The sequence below is a fragment of the Globicephala melas genome, chromosome 14 (genome assembly GCF_963455315.2).
Source record: "Globicephala melas chromosome 14, mGloMel1.2, whole genome shotgun sequence".
Classification (NCBI taxonomy): Eukaryota; Metazoa; Chordata; class Mammalia; order Artiodactyla; family Delphinidae; genus Globicephala; species Globicephala melas.
Genome location: NC_083327.1, coordinates 49,177,796 through 49,201,110, shown reverse-complemented (window position 1 = coordinate 49,201,110; position 23,315 = coordinate 49,177,796). Strand labels below are relative to the sequence as shown.

Here is a 23,315-nt window from a genome sequence, read left to right as displayed (position 1 = left end):
TGCTGGCTAAGTAGGAAGAAAAAACTCAAAGGCAAGGGAGCTGGGGATATTGGCAAGATAATTTTTAAAGTCATGGCCAGAATTTTTGCATCTTTCACTATAAAATGTAAAGGACAGTTGTATTTTTGCCTTGACACCAACATTGTGACAATGTTATATTTGTTGGTTTACAAATATTTTCTGTGTTTCCCAGAATGATGCCATAGTTAAAATGTAACTGGGGAGACTGAGCTTTAATGGCCTGGAAAGGTGCTATTCTAGATTTTCTGAATATTTTTCTTAAATATTTTCCCAGCATATTTTATAGCCTTGACTAACTTCTTTTAATACATGGACTTGTGGACTTAAACTTCTGGAATTAATAAGCTATTATTTTATTAGATAACTACAGCAGTTCAGCAGTGTGTTCAGTACTTTGAGTTGTGTAAGACCATGAAAGCTGATGAGGTTTTGGGACATTCAAAGCCTTGTGGTAAGTATGATATTTTGTTACATTTTAAAAATGGTAAATTTTGTTAATAAAAATAGCTTAGTAATTTATTTTTTAATATCATGATAAATTAGATTGCTTTTGCTAATACAAAATACTTTCCACAAATTTAAGATATACCATAATGATGACTTTTTATAGCCGATCTACATTTGAGGTTATTGTAGTGAATCTTACCATCTGAAGTTCTTCAGTTCATACCACGGTGTATGTCCTAGTGTGTTATGCTGCAATAATACACTAGAGGAAGAAAGAATGAATATATCAGCCATTTATGCATTTTAGTGGGAGGAAAGTTTCTGTTTTATAAAATACTGTCTTATTATTGGACATGTCACCCCACTCTGTGATTCTTCTCTGCTTATCCTCAGTCTGAGCTAAAATATCCTAGTTATTTCATAACCTGGCCCTAATATATCTATCCAATCTCATATCTAGTTATTGATTAAAATGAATCTTCTCTTAGAAGGCATACCAGTGCCTGTATACTTTGTTATTCCTACTCCAGCTGCCACTATCCATAATCCCCTACAATGATATAAATCTTATTGTGAAAGAATAAACTGTTTTCAGGAAGCTTCCTTTGCCTAGTGTGAATTTTTATTGCCCTTTTGCTTACGTCACACAACTTGCCATGTGAATTTGATGTCTTTTATCATTCTATTTTATGTCACTTCTCTAAGCAAATATTAAGTTCTTTGAGAATATGAAGATATCTTATAATTTTCTTTATCCCTGAGTAAATTCTTAACTCAAGGAAAATGGTCAAAGACCAATTATTAACAGGTTTCAATAGATAAGTATTTTGTAGTAGAGGAGAAAGTACAGAAGCCAGAACTTCGAGAGACAAAAAAGGTATATAAGTTGATATATATATTCTATCATCTGTAAATTCATAAATTTTTCTAATCTAGTATTAAAATGTTGTATCTAGCTTTTTTTTCCCTCTACCACTCTCCCAGCCCTTCATGGCTTTGATTTTTTCCCTGTCTAGTGAAGACCTCTGGGTGCTTCACTGCATTCTTTTGACATTTCTTTCAAAATTCTTGCTTTCTTTCAGAGTTTCCTGCCTGCACTTACTCAACTTTAGATCATCTCTGGTCCTCAGAAAATTGAACAGAGAGCATTGTAATGTTAAATTGATGGTGCACTGATGTATTTCTCTGGCTTCCTTGGCTCTTTGTGTTGCTTTGGAATCAACTTAGATATTCTTTCTTCAGTGTTCCACCAGTCCCATCAAACCCCTGCCTTGTTCCTGCCTACTTTTCTCTCGAGGAAACCTTGCATCCTACTTTACTGAGAAAAATGGAACATTTTGGATATGAAATCCCCAAATGTCCTGCATCTATACCTACAGATGCATATTTATATGCCCTTATCAGTATTCCCTTCTCCAGGCTACAATGAAGAGTAATCCTTCCATTCCAGATTGATCTATTCGACTGTTCTTGATTCTGTTTGCATCTGGTGTTTTTTTTTTTTTTTTTTTAAGAACCAGGACATTGCTTCATTTGTTGTTTTGTCTCCCCTTCTATTGGTACCTTTCCTTGCATTCTCTAAACCTACTCATATCTTTCATATAAAAAACTGAGCAAGTTCATATGTACCTCACATCTCTCTGCTTCCCTTAAGAGAAAAGGCCTTCCAAGTGTTTAATATGTACCCAGGTCCCATTTCTTTACCGCCTATTCACTTCTCAACCATGGAAATGAGGCTTTTATTTCTATGGTTCAGTGATCTTCCCATTATTAACTTTCTCTTCTTTCTTGCCCTCATTTTATAGCATTCGCCTCTCTTGACCCTTTCCCTCATCTTCCTAGTACCACTCTTTGATTTCTTCATTCTCATCTAATAAGTTTTTCTTAGTCACTTGAAAGGCTCTTTTCTTTATATGTCTGTACTCACAAAAGTTTTGCCTTTTATTTTTTTTTTCAGCTTAGTCTACCTGTTCTTTCTTGAAGGAGCCCATTCATTCTCATGGTTTCAAATATTACATATTTATATATATGTGATGACTCCGAAATATTTAAGTCTATACTCCTTTCATGAATTCCAGACCAATGTACTCATTATATTTAGTATTCTATCTGGAAGATCCATGGCAACTTCAATATTAAAATATCAAGGACTGAAATCACTATTCTCTTTCTAAACATTTTTTCTTCAGAATTAAATAGAAGAAGAATTTACTATGTACACAGATATTTGAGTTAGGAACTTGAGAAATTTTTTAATCTTTTCATGGTCTGCATGTAATTCTGGTTAAGGCATATTGATTTCAGTTCCTTAAACATTTGTCTGCTGTTCTCCATTCTTTTCTCTTATGGAGGTTTTTGTTCATGATTTTCCTGATGAGTCTTACTTTAAGCCTTGGCCTTCTTCCATTCACCTTTCCATGTTGCCATCAGAGTCAGTTTTCCACATGCATGTTTGATTTCTTTCCTGCTTGAAACCCTTTAATATCATCCCAATTGCCTCTATAATAAAGCCCGTACTCTTTCTGCAGCTCAGTCGTATGTGATCAGCTACCTTCTAGCTTTTGTTTCTCCTACTTGTCCTCGCTATGCTCTGTGTATATCAGGCTGTTTGCCGTACTCTGAATTGGAAGCCCAGTTTCATGCTGCTTCTTGGTTTTTGACACCAGCAAATAGTTCAGGGTCTTAAATAAAAGAGGTACTCAATAGATCTCGAATGTATGGATGAATGAGTGAATAAATGATATATGTTAGAAGGAGTCTGTATTTTAGAGATTGTAATTTCTTTTGCAAACATGGTTATAAATATCGTTTGTAGTACTGGCTTTTAATTGGTAGAATTAAACAATAAGTAATGTTTTATATTCCTATAAAGATACTTGAAGTATCTTTATAATGAGAGATAACTAACAATCTTATGGTGTTTGTTTTAGAATGAACACTGTATGCATGTTGTACTTTTCTGAGGTTTGACAAATTTTATTATGAATGCTTTTCTTCAGATTTAGGTGTCTTAAAGTCTCTTGGGAAACAGTAAAGAATGTTTAAAAAAACTTACACCGAGTGTCTCCATTATAGACTGCAGCCTTGTTTAATATTCAGCCTTGTTTAATGAAATAACTACTGTAAAATATAATGACATTAAAACAAATGTAATTGTTTTTCTTTTAAGGGAATAAGCAGAAAACTTTCTACTACTCAGGACAAGAATTACAATATATTTATTTCATTCACTCACTGTGCCTTTTAGGAAGATTATTGATCTATACACAAGGCAGAAAGCTATTTCCTATAAAGCTGAAGAATAGAAAAGGTAAGTGCAATTAGATATGAATATGTTCAGGTATGGTAAGATTTGTGCTATGGATTTTTAAAATTTAGAGGTTTGGCTTGGTCTCTCCTAGGGTACTGAGCAACGTACCTTTTGTTCTGCTGACAGGCTTACATATCGAAGTGTTATTATTTTTTTTTGTTTTTCAGTATGTACTTCTTCCTATATGTATAATTTTATTTTCCCTGTCTTTAATGTTTTCCTTATTTTTTCTCTGACCTTCAAAATCCTAGATATACTGGATGATCCAAATCTGGATACAGAGCTGGCAGTCCTTGTTTAAGTTCTGGTTCCCCTAAAAACTAGCTGAGATCTTTGGGCAAATCACTGAACTATTCGTTTCTTTATCTGTAAAAACTAGAATATCAGTGCTGGACTCAGGGAATATTTGAGATGATCACAGAGAAGAGGTTTGGGAATAGTATTTTATAAACTGCAAAGCCCTGTACCATATGATATATTACTATATTATTGTTACCCTAAGTCCCATTTTTAAAGTTTTCTCCTTCAGAATTCACATGCTGTTAGTTGTCTTCCTTACTTTCCTTAAAACTTTTGTCTATTCTAGGAATATAGTACAGAGTAGAGATCAGCAAACTTTGCCTGTAAAGTGCCAGATAATAAATATTTTGGGCTTTTTGGGCCACATACTGTCTCTGTTGCATATTCTTTGTGTGTGTATATATGCACACGCATGCATGTGCAAAAAAGTTAACGCATTAGGCAAGAGACCACTATCCTTAGAAAGGGCTGCTTGCAAGGCTGGACTTTGGCTGGCATCTAGGAACTTGGATTTTTCACTGTTGCCAGAACTAATAACATTTTAGGCACAGTGAGCCACTCTTAATACAAACAATGTGTTTTAAGCTGAAAACCTGCTTTCCTTCTGGGTGTCTGGAATCCTGGTATGTATTGGGCAGAGAGTGCTTATGCATATGATCAGTCTCCAATAAAAAACTTTGCACATTGACTCTCTAATGACCTTCCTTGGTAGACAGCATTTCACATGTGTTGTCACAACTTGTTGTTGGAAGAATTAAGTGTATTCTGTGTGATTCCTTGGGAGAGGACTCTTGGACAGTTGTACCTGGTTTGCTCTTGATTTCACCCTATGTGCCTTTTCCCTTTGATTTTACTTTGTTTCCTTTTGTTGTAATAAATCATAGCTGGGGGTATTACTGTATGTTTAATTCTGAGTCTTCCTAGTGAATCTGGGAATGGTTTTGAGGACCCTGACATGTTTTACACACCTTTTAAAAATGGAAAAATCATTCTTAGCTTGCAGGCCTTACAAAATTAGGATATGATGGCTATATATTCCCATTCCTGTTATAAAGTATCTTCATTTTGAACATTTTATACTGTTTCCTAGTTGTTTTACTTAAACATTTTCTCCATGGTTAAGTTGATTGTGAACTCCTTAAGAAAAAGTGTTTTATGTACTTTTATGTAGTACTGCCATATAATCCTACGTATAGTGGGCATGCAGAGAAATGACTTTCAAGAAAAGAGCTGCCGTTGTATAGGATATTGTTAACTTTACAGAAATAGAAAGATTAATGTATATTTGTGATGTTTCAGGTGTTTAACTTAAATTTATGTCTATCATCCAACTTATTTAGCATTTTTAATTGACTTTTGACAGCAACATTTTGGCCTATCAGATGTCACAGATCATCTCAAAACTCAGTTTTGAGACATCTATCCTACTGTATTTAGTATAGGTCAGCATTCACTTTTAATTCACATGTGCTTTCACCAGAAATTTTTTATGTAAGCTTCTATAACAGGTGTTGGTAAACTACAGCCCATAGACCAAATCTGATACACTGTTCTGTATGGTTTTTGAGCTAAGATTAGCTTGTATATTCTTAAATTATTGGGAAAACTTAATGTGTGGTGGGGAAAAATATATAAAATTCAAATTTCAACATACATAAATTTTTTTTGGAAAATAGCCACACTCATTCATTTGCAAATTGTCTATGGCTACTTTAGTGCATCAAGAGCAAAGCTGAATCTTTGTGACAGACTGGCCACAAAGCCTACACTATTCACTATCTGGTCAAGGTTTGCTAACCTCTATTCTACAGTGCTATATAGGTAAGTTAGCTGGACCAACATGTTAAGCTGAATTTTACTGCTCCTAATTGAATAACCTGAAACAGCGCTGATCAGATTCATAGATCTTTCTATGGTAGGTTTATATTAAATGATTGGTTCAACATAAGTGGTAAAACTACACCTTCACATAGCACATATTGCATCATTTACCCTTGTTATCTTTTAATTTACTATGTCTAATTTATTCTTCCTGATATAATCTTGGATTATAGCCCCTTTCTCCCTAATTGTACCATGGTCTTTATGAAACCTCAGATTAGGAGGATGGAAGCTTAGTTAAAATTTTTCTAAGTTGTAAACATATGCTAGAAAATAACTTTTTTTTTCCTTCCTTTTTGAAGATTCAGTATCCCTTGCAGATCTGCTGGTTCTGTTTACGCAACTTATCTATTACTCACCAAGTTGTCCAAAGATGACATCACCTGGTCATTTAGGTAATTCTGCTTCTATTGTTACTATAAATAGAGAAACAGAAACCATCTAAAAATATTCTATTTTCTGGATGTTTTGAGTGATGGACCTAGTTTAGTAAAGAGGTTTCATTAAGGTGCAGCATTATTCATAAGAAATTACATTGGTCCTCCCAGCCGGCTTCACAGGAGAATTCTATCAAACATTTAGAGAAGAGCTAACACTGATCCTTCTCAAACTCTTCTAAAAAACTTCATTCTACGAAGTCACCATCACCCTGATACCAAAACCAGATAAAAATATCACAAAAAAAGAAAATTATAGACCAATATCACTGATGAACATAGATGCAAAAATCCTGAACAAAATACTAGCAGACAGAATCCAACAGCACATTAAAAGGATCATACACCATGATCAAGTGGGATTTATCCCAGAGATGCAAGGATTCTTCAGTATACGTAAATCAGTGTGACACACCACATTAACAAATTAAGGAATAAAAACCATATGATCATCTCAATAGATGCAGAAAAAGCTTTTGAAAAAATTCAACACCAATTTATGATAAAAAACTCTCCAGAAAATGGGCATAGAGGGAAGCTACCTCAACATAATAAAGGCCATATATGACAAACCCACAGCAAGCATCATACTCAATGGTGAAAAACAAAGCATTTCCACTAAGATCAGGAGCAAGACAAGGATGTCCACTTGCCACTATTATTCAACATAGTTTTGGAAGTCGTAGCCACAGCAGTCAGAGAAGAAAAAGAAATAAAAGGAATACAAGTTGGAAAAGAAGTAAAACTCACTGTTTGCTGATGATGTGATACTATACATAGAAAATCTTAAAGATGCCAGCAGAAAAATCACTAGAACAAATCAATGAATTTGGTAAGGTTGCAGAATACAAAATTAATGCCCAGAAATCTCTGGCATTCCTATACACCAACAACGAAAAATCAGAAAGAGAAATTAAGGAAACACTCCCATTTACCATTGTAACAAAAAGCATAAAATACCTAGGAATAAACTTAGCTAGGGAGACAAAAGACCTGTATGCAGAAAACTATAAGACTCTGATGAAAGAAATTAAAGATGATACAACAGATGGAGAGATATACCATGTTCTTGGATTGGAAGAATCGAAATTGTGAAAATGACTCTACTGCCCAAAGCAATCTACAGATTTATTGCAATCCCTATCAAGCTACCAATGGCATTCTTCACAGAATTAGAACAAAAAATCTTACAGTTCACGTGGAAACACAAAAGACCCCCGAATAGCCAAAGCAATCTTGAGAAAGAACAATGGAGTTGGGGGAATCAGGCTCCCCGACTTCAAACTATACCACAAAGCTACAGTAATCAAGAGAATATGGTACTGGCACAAAAATGGAAATATAGATCAAGAGTACAGGTTAGAATGCCCAGAGATAAACCCACGCAAATATGGGCACCTAATTTACGACAAAGGAGGCAAGAACATACAGTGGAGAAAAGACAGTCTCTTCAGTAACTGGTGCTGTGAAAACTGGACAGTTACATGTAAAAGAATGAAATTGGAACACTACCTAACACCATACAAAGATAAACTTCAAATGGATTAAAGACTTAATTGTAAGATCAGGCACTATTAAAACTATTAGAGGAAAACATAGGAAAAACACTGACATAAACCACAGTAAGATCTTTTTTAACCTATCTCCTAGAGTAACAGAAATAAAAACAAAAATAAACAAATGGGACTTAAAAGGTTTTGCACAGCAAAGGAAACCATAAACAAGACAAAAAGACAACCCTCAGAATGGGAGAAAATATTTGCAAATGAAACAATAGATAAAGGATTGATCTCCAGAATATACAAACAGCTCATGGAGCTCAAGTATCAAGAAAACAATCCAGTTATAAAATGGGCAGAAGACCTAAATAGACATTTCATCAAGGAAGACATACAGCCAAGAGGCACATGAAAAGATGCTCAAAACCACTAATTATTAGAGAAATGCAAATCAAAACTACAATGAGGTATCACCTCACGCTGGTCAGAATGGCCATTATCAAAAAAATGCTGGAAAGGGTGTGGTGAAAAGGGAACCCTCCTGCACTGTTGGTGGGAATGTAAATTGATAACAACCACTATGGAAAACAGTGTGGAGGTTCTTTAAAAAACTAAAAATAGAACTACCATATGACCCAGCAATCCCACTACTGGGCATATACCCTGAGAAAACCATAATTCAAAAAGAGACATGTACCACAGTGTTCATTGCAGCACTATTTACAATAGCCGGACATGGAACCAATCTATATGTCCATCGACAGATCAATGGATAAAGAAGATGTGGCACATATATACAATGGAATATTACTCAGCCATAAAAAGGAACAAAATTGAGTTATTTGTAGTGAGGTGGATGGACCTAGAGTCTGTCATACAGAGTGAAGTACATCAGAAAGAGAAAACTACTGTATGCCAACGTATATATATGGAATCTAAAAAAAAGAAATGGTTCTGATGAACCTAGTTGCAGGGCAGGAATAAAGAGGTAGACATAGAGAATGGACTTGATGACATGGGATGGGAGGGGGAAGCTGGGGCAAAGTGACAGTAGCATTGACATATATACACTACTGAATGTAAAATAGTTGGCTGGTGGGAAACAGCAGTGTAGCACAGGGAGTACAGCTTGGTACTTTGTGATGACCTAGAGGGGTGGGCTAGGGAGGAAGGGAGGGAGGCTCAAGAGGGAGGGGATATGGGGACATGTGTATGCATATGGCTGATTCGCTTTGTTGTGCAGCAGAAACTAACAGGGTATTGTGAAGCAATTATACTCCAATAAAGATCTATTAAAAAAAAAGTAAAAAAAGGAAATACCTTGGTCCTGGAAGTAAACCATGAAATTTAATTTTTTTCACTGATATTTAAGGTGTATATTTTTATTTAGAACCAATTTTGCTGAGAATTCTGATGTTTAAGATCAAGATGTTCTTAAACGATATTAAGATAAGTTCGATAGGTACTAGTGTGTTCTTTATTGCTATTTTATATCCTTTATATTTTCTTGGGTGTTTTGATCAGCTTGCTTGTTTCAGCTTATATCCAGTACTTATTTTCAGGGTCGTCTTTTATTGAAGAATAAAGCAAAGGAAAACCTTTTCTTTTTTTCAGAAAAATACCTTTTAGTCTTATAACTGTTGGCTGACTTATAAAATTTTTTTAAAAATGTTAACATTTAAAAGATAACTTGTATTGATATTCAAAGGAAAAAGGTTGTTTTCAAAGTAAAACACTTAATAACAACCCGCCTCCCCCCGCCCCCGATTTATAGACTCAAACATTCTAAACGTGGAAGTTACTTTAGAAATGATGGTACAAATTCTTAGAGGAACACAGGTGAATCACAGAAAAAAATTATTTGGGTCATATATTAGTGTTGTAATACATCTATCAATTGGCAGGTTTTATCCATGCAATTATAACGGCCTATTAGTCCTAACAACGTTTCTCATACTTTTTCTGCCTTTAAGGTATTGATATTTACATGTATAAAGTACTAGGTTAGGTACCCCTGCTACATGCTCCTACAGCATACTATGCTTCCTTTATGAAAAATATTATCCTTTGTTATAATTGATAATGTCTTGGTTTACCATCTTGTGAACTATTTGTCTTATTTACTTCTTTGTCTACGTAGTACTCAAAAGTAGCAGAAAGTTGGATGAATGAATGAATAATGGTCAGATGCTCATCAGTAGTCTCTCACTGCAAACAGCATTTCTCATCTTGAGCTGGTTAAAAAAATCACTGAACTTTTCTGTTTTCCCTTTCTGTCAAGTATTTGCTTAGTGTATTTATGGAGTATGGAATATTGTAGTATAAATTAAGAACTTTGGTGTTTTAGTCTTGTATCTTACTAGGACAACCTTACATTACTAACTTTTGTAAAGCACTGTTTTTTAAAACTTTATTATTTTCATGTAAAACACTATTTTGTTCAGTATATTAGGAGTTCAAGTGTCTGGAAATGTTAATTTATGAAACTAAAAATACCATATTTATTTTAGGGACTGTTCCCCATATTATATTTATTTGTATCTGTGTCTTCCTATATATATATTTTAAAACAAAGTCTTAAAAATTCTCATTCATTTCATTGGTTTTATGGTAACATAAGAAGTATTCTAGTCTCCATTAAAGTTTCTCCTCTGCCTTCTTTTTGTCTGTGTTTTGTCTTAATGACTCTAATTTTCTACGAGGCTTGACACCTGAAGACACTTTCTTCTTTTTTAAGAAAAAGAAGAAAAGTGAATACAATAAGTAAGGTGTTTGCCAGGAGGGGAGAAGTTGTAAATTTGTTTCAGACCACATTCTCACTATCAAGCAGAGCTTTAATGTCAAACAGCAAATGATCTCGTGGTGTCTTTTGGTATTTATATTATCATTTACTCACTTTTATTAACTTGAAGATAAGTTAAGCTAACATTGTCTTAAGTTTAAGGTCATAATTTGGTAATAAATCATCCTTTGGGCATCCTTTAATTAACCTTGATGAGCTTTTTGGAACAGCAGTAGTTAACAGAAATAAAAGATATAATAATGTTCTAAGTTTTAATTTTCAAAAAATACTTCTTTTTTATCAGAGAATTACTCTCCTGCAAGTATGGTAACTGAAATTCTTTGTATACTCTGTGATCAAAAAGAATGTGCAATTGAATGTTTATATAACAACACTGTGATCGAGGCGCTTCTTCAACCTATTCATAACCTAATGAAAGGAACTAAGGTTAGTATTAAAGAGTCTCTTAATTGGATATTAGTGAATATTCAGTGGGACTTCTAAATTTGATAATCTGAAGTATTATACCATTTTCCTTGTAAATGTATTTTGAATCTTAGTTTATACAATCAGTTGATTTTAGTTATGACAATGTGGGGGGAAAAGTACATATAACATCTTAAACTTTTTTTGGTCAGGCTTAGATTGTAAGGACTAAAGTTACTATATTAAGCTATTTGTTTTGCAAATCTAATAAGTCTTGTGAATGTTCTGTTGTTTGTTTTAATGGCAACTGTATAGCCTTTGGAAATATTTTCCTGAAGAGCCAGCTTTGTTTTACATGAAGAACAAGTACTACTTTAGAAAAACTTATAATTATCCCAGTTCTGAACATACGTATATGTCTCTTTACAGGTTGTACAGTATATTTCCTTACATTCTATAACTTAACTTTCACAGCTGAGGCTGAAAGAAGCAAATTGCGTAATGTCAGACATTTAACAGGTGGAAGAGTTGGTACCGCTACCACTAGTGCAGTCTAATATATCTCTCCACTTTTTATGACTTAAATTTCTGGGGAATGACTTAAAGCTTTATCAGTAGGCTACAGGTTTTTGCCTTTCCATGTCCGTGTTTTGTAGTGTTTTTATTAGCTTCGTCTCCCTTTGCCCACCTCTCAATGGGCTGGGCAGCTGCTCACCCATTCAAGTATTCATTATTTATTGCTCATTTAGAAAACATTAAGCATTTATGTGAATGTAGTACAAAGTATGGAATTCTGGGAAAGTAAGTAGATATAATGAAAGTATTTTGACCTTAGTCAACCTCAGGGAAACGAGATGAGCAGAGAAGAAACAAATAGAGCATAATACACAACTGAATATTATAGAATGCCATGAAGTAAATTGTGAAACGTAAACCACATACCAGAGCTGAGAAATGTACTCCTGAATCTTGAGCCATAGCTGTTGTTTGCTTCTTTGCTTCATACATCTATCTTTAACTTTCTGTTTTCTTTTGGCATCTTTCTTTACCAGTATGTACTGGTAAAGCTAGTTTTAGTACTTTTAAGAATCAAAAGTGGGGAAATATGATTGGTCCAACCTATGTTTTCTCATTAGATGACATCATTGGCTATTTGCCAGCCCATGAATTAGTTGTCCTTAGTCACACCTACAACTCATGACCCAACAACCAGGTGTAGGAAGGGATGGTATCCCTTAGAAGAGATGGTAGTATATTAGATACCATGTATAATAAAATTAGATTGGATATACAGGAACCCAGTGAGTGAGAAGTAAAGGGCAAAGAAGAAGAGCTACTGCATTTGTCAATTAGAATTATATACATATAAAACTGTGATAGCAGCAATTTTTTCAACTGTCTTAATAATCAATAATTGATTTGGGTAAAAAGTGTGTACGTATTTGCCTTATCAACTGTGCTGGTACGAGAATATAATCTAATGACACATTTAATTCAGACATTATTTCACAGCCAAACAATCAACTTTTTTTGTTGTGGTAATATAACTTTATTGGACTACATGACCACCCTTGAATGTTAGTCTGTGATATGTTAGTGTGTCTTAAAATTATATGATATATTTAATGTACAGGCTGCTCCAAATTGCTCTGAAACAGCTTTAATTCATGTAGCTGATATTTTGGCAAGAATTGCTTCTGTAGAAGAAGGACTTATTCTGCTACTTTATGGAGAAAATATGAGCTCTCCTGAAGAAAAAAGGTATGTTTCTGTTTTGAATTTGTGGAATTTTTTAGCATATTTTCTCATACCTGATTTAAAGTTTCCCAAAATTTTGTCATATATTAATGAAAATCAGGATAACTATTCTAGATATAGTTAGGTTTCCTGATCAACTGCTAATATATTAGATCATCAGAAAGTTGCAGGAGTAACCAGGATTATGGATTATACAGGCAGAGTAGGTCTTGATGTCTGCAACTTCAAAATAAGAATAGGAGGGTTCACTCTACATGGGATCTTTTTTGCTTCCTTGGACTGTACTCTTTCAACTTCTAAAGCCACACATGATTGATTTCAAGTTAACCACACAATGGAAATGCTGACTACTTCCACATCTTCCTTCTCTAACCCCTACTCTGTTCTATCTCCTGGCTTAGCCAATGGTAACATTTTGGTTATGCTTCCAGACTTTCTCTGCACCTATAATGATGCATCAAGTATATATGTTCATGTTTATAGAATTCTTTCTCATTTCAAAAATGGTGTATACATTACTCTGCAGTTTTTTTTGTGTGTAACCAAAGCATCTTCCTAGGTAAATGAAACATTTTTAATAGCTCTATGATACTTTTTTGTATGCTTTACCATAATTTATTCAAACTTCTGTCCAATTATTGGATATCAAGTTTGTTTAGGATTTTGCCTTCATAAATAACACCACAGTGAGTGTTCTTTTATCCTGTTGAAGTGGTAGATTACATTAATTAACTTTCTGAATATTGAACCAGCTTTGCGTACCTAGAATAATTGTTTTTATACATTGTTAAATTTGATTTGCTAATATTAGTAGAGGATTTTTGTCTGTGAGAGAGATTGGTCTGTAGTTTTTGTGATCTTTGGTCTTACTGTAAAATGCTGGTCTCATAAGTTAGGAAGCGTTCTGCGTCTATCTTATGGAAGAGATTTGGCATAATTTCTTAAATGTTTGATAGAATTCACCAGTGTACCTATTTGGGTGTGGTGTTTTCTGTTTAGGAAGATTATTATTTATTCTATTTCTTTAATAGATATGGGTTTGTTCAGATTGTTAGAATTTTGGCAGGTTGTGTTTTTCAAGGAATTGGTCCACTTAATCTAAGTTTTAAATTTGTGGGCATAGAGGTTTTTTTTGTTTGTTTGTTTTTTGTTTTTTTTTTTACAGTATTCCTTTATTACCCTTTTAAAGTCTATGGGATTAGTAGAGACGGCCCCTCTTAATTCTGATGTTAATTTGCTTCTACTTTTTTTTTTTTCTGCCTCTAACCTGGCTAGAGGCTTTTCAATTTTACTGATCTTTTTAAAAAACTAGCTTTCCCCCTCTCTGTTCATTTCCTGTTTTTAATTTGACTGACTTCTGTTGTAGTTTTTATTGTCTTCTTCCTTTTGGATTTAGTTTCATTTTCCATGGTGAAAGCTTAGATTATTGAATTTTAGGTTTTCTTTCTAATATGTACATTCAATGATATAAATTTCCCTCTAAGCACTGCTTTTGCTGCATCTGACAATTGAGTTGTGTTTTCCTTTTCATTAGTTCAAAATATTTTTAAACATCTCTGGAGACTTCTTTGACCTATGAGTTATTTATGGGTCAGAGAGTATATTTTGTATGATTTATATTTTTAATTTGTTAACATGTGTTTTATGACCCAGAATGTGGTCTCTTAGTGAATGTTATGTCTTATGTGAGCTTGAGAAAAATGTATATTCTGCTATTGAAGTATTCTATACATACCAGTTATGTACTGTTGGTAGTTGGTGGTGTTCAGCTCTGTGCTTACTAGCTTCATGCTGGATCTGTCAATTACTGACAGAGGGGTGTTGAAATTTCAGACTATATCAGTGAATTCATCTTTTTCTCCTTGCATTTCTGTTAGTTTCTGCTTCATGTATTTTGATACTATTGGGTGCATACACATTAAGGATCGTTATGTCCTTTTGGAAAATTGACCCCCTTTATTATGTAATGTGCCCTTTGCATAATTTTCCTTGCTGTGAAGTCTGAAATTAATATAGCTACTCCAGCTTTCTCTTGATTGTCAGCATATGTCTTTCTTCATCCCTTTACTTTTTTTTTTTTTTTTTTTTTTTGGCGGTACGTGGGCCTCTCACTGTTGTGGCCTCTCCCATTGCGGAGCACAGGCTCCGGATGCGCAGGCTCAGCGGCCATGGCTCATGGGCCCAGCCGCTCCGTGGCATGTGGGATCTTCCCGGACTGGGGCACGAACCCGTGCCCCCTGCATCGGCAGGCGGACTCTCAACCACTGTGCCACCAGGGAAGCCCCTTCATCCCTTTACTTTTAATCTATCTTTGTCATTATATTTAAAATGCACTTCTATAGATACCACATAACTGAGTCTTGTTTTTTAATCTAGTCTGACAGTCTTTCTTTTAATTGATTCTTGTCATTTAGAGTGATTTGATATGATTGGATTAATATCTACCGTATTTGTTACTGTTTTCTGTTTTGCCTTTATTCTTCCTTTTTTGTGTGTGTTCCGCACTTTTTCTGCCATCTGTTTTTTTTTTTTTTCCATCGTGTGTTTTAATCTGTTTACATCTGGGAACATACTGTCTTTCTGATAATAGTCACACAAGACCAAGGTCTTTTGTTGGGTCACCGTTTAATCCTCACAGTGGCTAAGGAGGGGGCCTCTGTGGTCATCTTCATTATATAGATGGAGACTTTGAGGCTTGGCTTTCGATAACTTTGATTTAGTATAAGAGAAGTAGTTTTTTTCTTTTTTTTTCTTTTTGACCTATTTTGCACTAATGAAAAATTTCTTTTCTCTGCTATACAAAAGTAACACATACTCCGGACAGTGAACTTGGGAAGGAGGAACGGAGCATTAGTAACTAAATTGAGAGGCAGCACTGAGTGAGGGTTAGTCACACGAGCCCTGGTTCAGACTACTTGGGGTCACATCCTAGCTCCACCGCTCAGTCATTCCTCACCTGTGAATTAGGGATAATCAGCACTACCTGACTCACAGGGCTGTCAACACTTTAAGCCAGTTACTACATGTGAGGCAGTACGGGTTAGTTAGCTTTTAGTGTGTGCACATGTGCCTTATAAAAAGTGGGCTTGTGCCTTGTGTTCAAGTACTTAATACGTTTTGTAGAAGGTAAGCTTTCTGAACTCCTACCTTTGAACAGAATAAATACATCTTCATAGTTGGTTGATAGCTTGGCTAGGTGGGGAGACTGGAAACATTGTTACATTGCCTCCTGCATCCACTATTGCCAAGTTCCATGGCTGAGTTTCTTTCTCAGGAGCCTTTTTTTAAAAAAATTTTTTTACAGTATCCACTACAAAGGAGTAAAGTGATGAATTTTATTTATTTATTTATTTTTGGCTGCATTGGGTCTTCGTTGCTGCATGGGCTTTCTCTAGTTGCGGTGAGCGGGGGCTGCTCTTCGTTGCAGTGCGCGGGCTTCTCATTGCGATAGCTTGTTTCGTTGTGGAGCACAGGCTTCTAGGTGCACGGGCTTCAGTAGTTGTGGCTCGCGGGCTCTAGAGCGCAGGCTCAGTAGTTGTGGCGCATGGGCTTAGTTGCTCCACGGCATGTGGGATCTTCCCGGACCAGGGCTTGAACCCGTGTCCCCTGCATTGGCAGGTGGATTCTTAACCACTGCGCCACCAGGGAAGTCCCCAGGAGGCTTTTTTACCTCTGAAACTTTCCAGGACCTAATGTTTCTTGAGGGTATGACTTACGCTGGGCCTTTTTTCCTTTTCTCAGGCATTAGCTGGACAATGTTAGGGAGAGGACTTGCATTCTTTGGCACAGGGGACTTTGCTTCTGTTGTGAGTTTGATCACTTTCTCTGCTTCTGTTTTCTCTTTTTGGTGCTCCTGTGAATTGGTTGTTGAATTTCCAGGTGTGATCCTCTGGGTCCCTTAGCTTTTCCCTCATAGTCCTGCCTTTTTGATCTTTTTCGTTACGTAGGAGATGTTCTTGGATTTATTTTGATAGTGATTTTTACTTTCTAATACTTGGTTTGATATGTTTTAAGCTCGTCGGATGGGCCAGGTTTTCCATGCCTGGTTCCCAGATCCTGTAGTTTAGTTGGGGAGGGGCCCTTCTGGTCCAGAATGCTGACTTCAGCCCCTCTCGAACTCCCTGTCTAGTTGGGCACCTCATGGCTCTCCTCAGCTATGCCTGGCTTCCAGCTCTGAGCCCGTTAGGCTTATCTTCTTCAGAGCAGCTTCGTCCGGTAGAGCTTTATGTGATGATGGTATGTTCTAGACCTGAACTGTCTAGTAACGTTACCACTAGACACTTATGGCTGTTGAGCACTTAACATATGGCTAGTGTGACAGAACTGAGTTGTAACTTTTACTTGCTTTTAAATTAAAAAAATTAAATGTGGTTAATGGCTATGGTATTCACCACTCTAGAGAATAAACCTCTAGTCTTTTGGCAGGATGGGGAATTGGGGCTATGGGTTGGGAGACCTTAGACTACTACTCCTGTGTTCAGCCCCACCTGCATCCTGCCCTGGGCTGTTCCTGGTGCCTGAGACCTCTGGGCTTGGGCTGTGCCTTGCTTCTGCTCAGTTCTGCAGGTCTGCTTCTTCCTGGGCTGCTCCTCAGTTACCACATGTCTCACTGCCGCTTTCCACCTCTAAGTCACTGCTGACATCTTTTAGCTATTGTTCTTCTCTTTTCCATTGTGGGTTTATATCTCTTTATTTCTTGGTCCCTGTTTTTCTGGGGCTCGGCGGGGAGGGTGCTGAGATAAGCATGTGGTCTAATCTTCCATGAGTAATCCGTTTTCCTGATCTTCTATTCTTATTTGCTGTGATATTCTTCCCAAATCACTCTCAGCCCAGTAGTTAGCCGTTCTTCTCTATTGCTTGAGTTCTCTTCTTTGGGTTCAGCTTTTCATGTTATTGGTTCTTTAAGACAAAATGGATGTAGACAAGGGCTCTGCCGCTTAGTTTTTTAAGTTGGGGAGTTTCCAGCTAGACCTTTCCTGAACGGGATTTTGATCAGCAGCTCTGTGTGGACCAGTGTGGTGAGTTGATTGGCAAATTTTCTCTGAGAGAATAAGGGCATTGCTGGGAATTTTCTATTATATTGAGGACATTTCAGATGCCAGAATTAAGAAGACTTTTATCTTAGGAGTTCACTTCTCTCTCTGGAGAAGCCTTCACTTTCCCTAAACATTTGTTCAGAATTCTGCCTTGGTATAAAAGCTGCTCATGCTTCTGAGGTGAGTGTGGGGCAGGGGCAGATCAGACTCCTCCCCACTTTGGGCCCCACTGCATTTGCTGACTCTGAGCTCAGAGCTCCATCATGAGCTCTCCGCTTCTGCATTCCAGGCAGGGTTTTTATACTGTGGGTTCCTCTGCCTCTGTAATCTGGAGCTGCTCCCTCCCTGTCTGCCTTCTCCCAGAAGTCTTTAAAACCTCTTTCTCTTCCCATTCTTGCCATTGTTCAGGGGTTTTCCCTTTTATACAACTGTATTCTTATTTTCCTGGGCTCTCCTGAGCAATGGGAGGCAGATGTGTATGGACACCTGCGTATACCTTCTTTGGCTTTAACTGAGCTGAGCATTTTATGATTCAGTCTTCTTCTTTCCTAGCATATCAATTATACTTTTCTTTTTCTTTCTTTTTAGTGGTTGCCCTTACGTTTGTAATACATATTTACAGCTGAATTAGCTGTAACTACTGGTATTAAATCTTCTTTCAAATAACACTATACCACTTAACAGGTAGTGCAAGAACCTTATAAGAATACTCGCAGCTCCTCCTTCCTATCCCTTATAACTTTGTTGTCATTTCACTATTCCACAGGTATAATCATCAAATACTTGTTTGCAATTATTATTCTGAAAAAACTTATCTATTAGGTCAATTAGTAATACACGAAAAATTTGTATTCTTTATGAAGTACCTTATATACTAGGCTTTTTTAAATTTCAAAGTAGACTGCCCTAAAAATGGTATTGCTGGGTCAGAGCAGCATGTATATTTTATATTACATGGGTACTACCAGATGATTTTCCAATGTTGTAGAATTTTACCTTCTTGCTGGCAGTGTGTGAGAAGCATGAAGAGTACCCTTCTTTCCATATTCTTGTCAAGACTACATAATCAGTTTGACTGTATTTTGGCAAGCTAATGGATGAAAGACCTTGTTTTGATTCATATTGTCCAACTCTTGTTATGTTTGAGCATCTCATTGCTCCTATGGAGATACGGTTTTTGGCTATTTCCATTTCTTTTTTTTTTTTCAGTTTACTTTTTATTTTTAAAAATTTTATTGGAGTATAGTTGCTTTACAATGTTGTGTTAGTTTCTACTGTACAGCAAAGTGAATCAGCTATATGTATATATATATCCCCTGTCTTGGATTTTCTTCCTGTTTAGGTCACCACAGAGCACTGAGTAGAGTTCCCTGTGCTATGCAGTGGGTTCTCATTAGTTATCTATTTTATACATAGTATCAATAGTGTGTATATGTTAATCCCACTCTCCCAATTCATCCCACTTGCCCCTTTCACCCTTGGTATCCATACGTTTGTTCTCTACGTCTTTGTCTCTATTTATGCTTTGTAAATAAGATCGTCTATACCAATTTTTTCAGATTCCACATATATGTGTTAATGTACGATATTTGTTTTTCTCTTTCTGACTGACTTCACTCTCCATCCACATCTCTACAAATGACCCAATTTCGTTCCTTTTTATGGCGGAGTAATATTCCATTGTATGTGTGTACCGAATCTTCTTTATCCAGTCCTCTGTTGATGGACATTTAGGTTGTTTCTACGCCCTGCCTATTGTAAATAGTGCTGCAGTGAACATTGGGGTGCATGTGTCTTTTTGAATTATGGTTTTCTCTGGGTATATGCCCAGTAGTGGGATTTCCGGGTCACATGGTAGTTCTATTTTAGTATTTTTAAGGAACCTCCATACTGTTCTCCATAGTGGCTGTATCAATTTACATTCCCACCAACAGTGAAAGAGGATTCCCTTTTCTCCACACCCTTTCCAGCATTTATTGTTTGTAGATTTTGTGATGATGGCCATTCTGACTGATGTGAGATGATATCTCATTGTAGTTTTGATTTGCATTCCTCTAATAATTAGTGATGTTGAGCATTTTTTCATGTGGTTGGCCATCTGTATGTCTTCTTTGGAGAAATGTCTATTTAGGTCTTATGCGCATTTTTGGATTGGGTTGTTTGTTTTTTTTGGTATTGAGCTGCATGAGCTGTTTGTATATTTTGGAGATTAATCCTTTGTCCATTGCTTCGTTTGCAAATATTTTCTCCCATTCTGAAGGTTGTCTTTTCATCTTGTATATGATTTCCTTTGCTGTGCAAAAGCTTTTAAGTCCCATTTGTTTATTTTTGTTTTTATTTCTGTTACTCTAGGAGGTGGGTCAAAAAAGATCTTGCTGTGGTTTTTTTATGTCAAGGAGTGTTCTGCCTATGTTTTCCTCTAAGAGTTTGATAGTGTCTGGCCTTACATTTAGGTCTTTAATCCATTTTGAGTTTATTTTTGTGTATGGTGTTAGGAAGTGTTCTAATTTCATTCTTTTACATGTAGCTGTCCAGTTTTCCCAGCACCAATTATCGAAGAGGCTGTCTTTTCTCCATTGTATATTCTGGCCTTCTTTGTCACAGATTAGGTGACCATTGGTGTGTGGTTTTATCTCTGGGCTTTCTATCCTGTTCCATTGATCTGTATTTCTGTTTTTGTGTCAGTACCATGTTGTCTCGATTACTGTAGCTTTGTAGTAGAGTCTGAAGTCAGGGAGCCTGATTCCTCCAGCTCCTTTTTTATTTTTTCTCAAGATTGCTTTTGCTATTCGAGGTCTTTTGTGTTTCCATACAAATTGTAAAATTTTTTGTTCGAGTTCTGTGAACAATGCCATTGGTAATTTGATAGGGATTGCACTGAATCTGTAGATTGCTATGGGTAGTATAGTCATTTTCACAATATTGATTCTTCCAATCCAAGAACATGGTATATCTCTCCATCTATTTGTTTTGTCTTTGATTTCTTTCATCAGTATCTTATATTTTTCTGCATGCAGGTCTTTTGCCTTCTTAGGTAGGTTTATTCCTAGGTATTTTATTCTTTTTGTTGCAGTGGTAAATGGTATTGTTTCCTTAATTTCTCTTTCTGACCTTTCATTGTTGGTATATAGGAATGATTCCTTTTCATAGCTTCAGCCCACTCTTTTAGTTTGATTTTTTTTCACCGACTCTGAGTTACGTTTACACACAGTGAACATACAAAGCTTATTATAAAAAGTTCCTTCCTTGTTCTCCAGAGGCAGCTACTTTTGGCTGCTTTAGATGTTTCCTTTAGAGCTTACATCTAGATCATTAAATAATGCACTTATAATACTTTTAGATTTTAGTTTAACATATTATTCATTGACTTATTACAATGATTTATATCTCTCTCTCCTTATCTCCCCCAGCCCACCTGCATGTACAACACTTAGTCTCTCCCTTCCCTCTATCAGTGCAATATAGTTGAGCCAATAGTCTTGGTTGGAATCATACTGTATCTACCCTACCATGAGCAACCTTCACAGCCCAGCCATATCATTACTTTCACAACTTGTTTTCTTTGGAGTTAGTTTTATTTCTTTTGTTGGCATTAATTTTCAGTGTACTTAACTTTCCTAACATTATATCTTCTTGCAGTATATTCAAATGCTAGACAAATTCTATCAATTTTTATCAAAGACTTTTTTAGCCTTCTGATCTACTTTATTCAGACTAGTTCCTGGCTTGGTCTGGTGCATAGCTTTTATCCTTGTAATGACCTTTATCATCACTAGGATGACTTTTTCCCCACCTCCTCTGGAAGCTTTTCAGTCTTCTGTTGCCTGTTAGTATTCTGAAATTTTATGATGTTTCTTGATGAAGTTCTATTCTTAACCTATTTGATGGACTTTTTTAATCTGAAGATTTATGTCTTTCAGTTTAAGAAAAATAGTTGGATTTCATTTCTTTTTTGTCTTTGTTTTTACATAATATGACTTTATTCATATGAAATGTGAAAAATAGACAAATTCATAGCAACAAAGTGAATTTGTGGTTGCTGGGGGCCAAAAGTTGGGGCAATGATCTTCTGTTTTCTCTTAAACTCTCATTGGGATTTAGACTTCCCTATCTGTTCTATGCATGTTTTTTTGTTTTGTTTTGTTTTTTAACTTTCTAGCAAATTGCCTCAGCTTGCTTTATTTTAAGCACTTCTACTGAAATTTTTATTTCTACTTCTTTTTTAAGAGTACATTCTTACTCTACTGCCCTATTATTTTAATTTGTTTTTTATTTTATGTGAGTTTTAAAGGTTACTTTACATTTACAGTTATTACAAAATCTTGGCTGTATTCCCCATGTTGTACAATGCATCCTTGAGCCTGTCTTACACCCAGTAGTTGTTTGTACCTCCCACTCTTCCACCCCTATATTGCCCCTCCCCCTCCCCACTGGTAACCACTAGTTTGTTCTCTTATCTGTGAGTCTGCTGCTTTTTTGTTATATTCACTAGTTGTATTTTTTAGATTCCACATATAAGTGATATCATACAGTATTTGTCTCTCTGTCTGACTTATTTCACTTAGGCTAATGCCCTCCAAGTCCATGGATATTGATGCAGATGGCAGAAGTTCATTTGTTTTTATGACTGAGTAGTATTCCACTGTGTGTGTGTGTGTGTGTGTGTGTGTGTATATATATATGTGTGTGTGTGTGTGTATATGTATACACACACACACCACATCTTCTTTATCCATTCATCTGTTGATGGACACTTAGGTTGCTTCCACTGTAAATAATGCTCCTATGAACACTGGGGTGCATATACCTTTTCAAATTAGTGTTTTTGTTTCTTTTAGATATATACTCAGGAGTGGAATTGCTGGGTTATATAGTAGTTTTATTTTTAATTTTTTTGAGAAACTCTGTATGGTTTTCTACAGTGGTTGCACCAATTTACATTTCCCACCAGCAGTGTTCCCTTTTCTCTGCATCCTCACCTCTACATCCTAACATTTGTTATTTGTGTTCTTTCTGATGATAGCCATTCTTACAGGTGTGAGGTGAAATCTCATTGTGGTTTTGATTTGCATTTCCCTGTTGATTTAGCAGTGTTGAACATCTTTTCACGTGCCTATTGGCCATCTGCATTTTTTCTTTGGAAAATATGTCTATTCAGTTCTGCCCATTTTTTAATCTGGGTTTGGTTTGTTTTTGATGTTGAGTTGTATAAGCTGTTTATATATGTTGGATATTAACCCCTTATCGGTCATATCATTTACAAATATCTTCTCCCATTCAGTAGGCTGTCTTTCATTTTATTGATGGTTTCCTTTGCTGTGCAAAAAGCTGTTTAGTTTAATTAGGTCCCACTTGTTAATTTTTGCTTTTATTTCCTTTAGGAGATGGATCAAAAAAAATATTGCTATGATTTTATGT

General features: G+C 35.8%; 1 protein-coding gene across 8 annotated transcripts in view; it reads left to right on the top strand.

Moving 5' to 3' along the window:
• The window catches only part of TBC1D32 (TBC1 domain family member 32), a 186,349-nt gene that overhangs the window by 42,754 nt on the left and 120,280 nt on the right, over window positions 1–23,315 (top strand). For all 8 annotated transcript variants that reach the window (XM_060283767.1, XM_060283766.1, XM_060283765.1 and 5 more), the window contains 5 exons: window positions 382–472; window positions 3,638–3,778; window positions 6,262–6,354; window positions 10,982–11,124; window positions 12,737–12,864. In XM_060283767.1, the coding sequence (XP_060139750.1) occupies window positions 382–472; window positions 3,638–3,778; window positions 6,262–6,354; window positions 10,982–11,124; window positions 12,737–12,864 (596 nt within the window). The remainder of the gene's footprint in view (window positions 1–381; window positions 473–3,637; window positions 3,779–6,261; window positions 6,355–10,981; window positions 11,125–12,736; window positions 12,865–23,315) is intronic.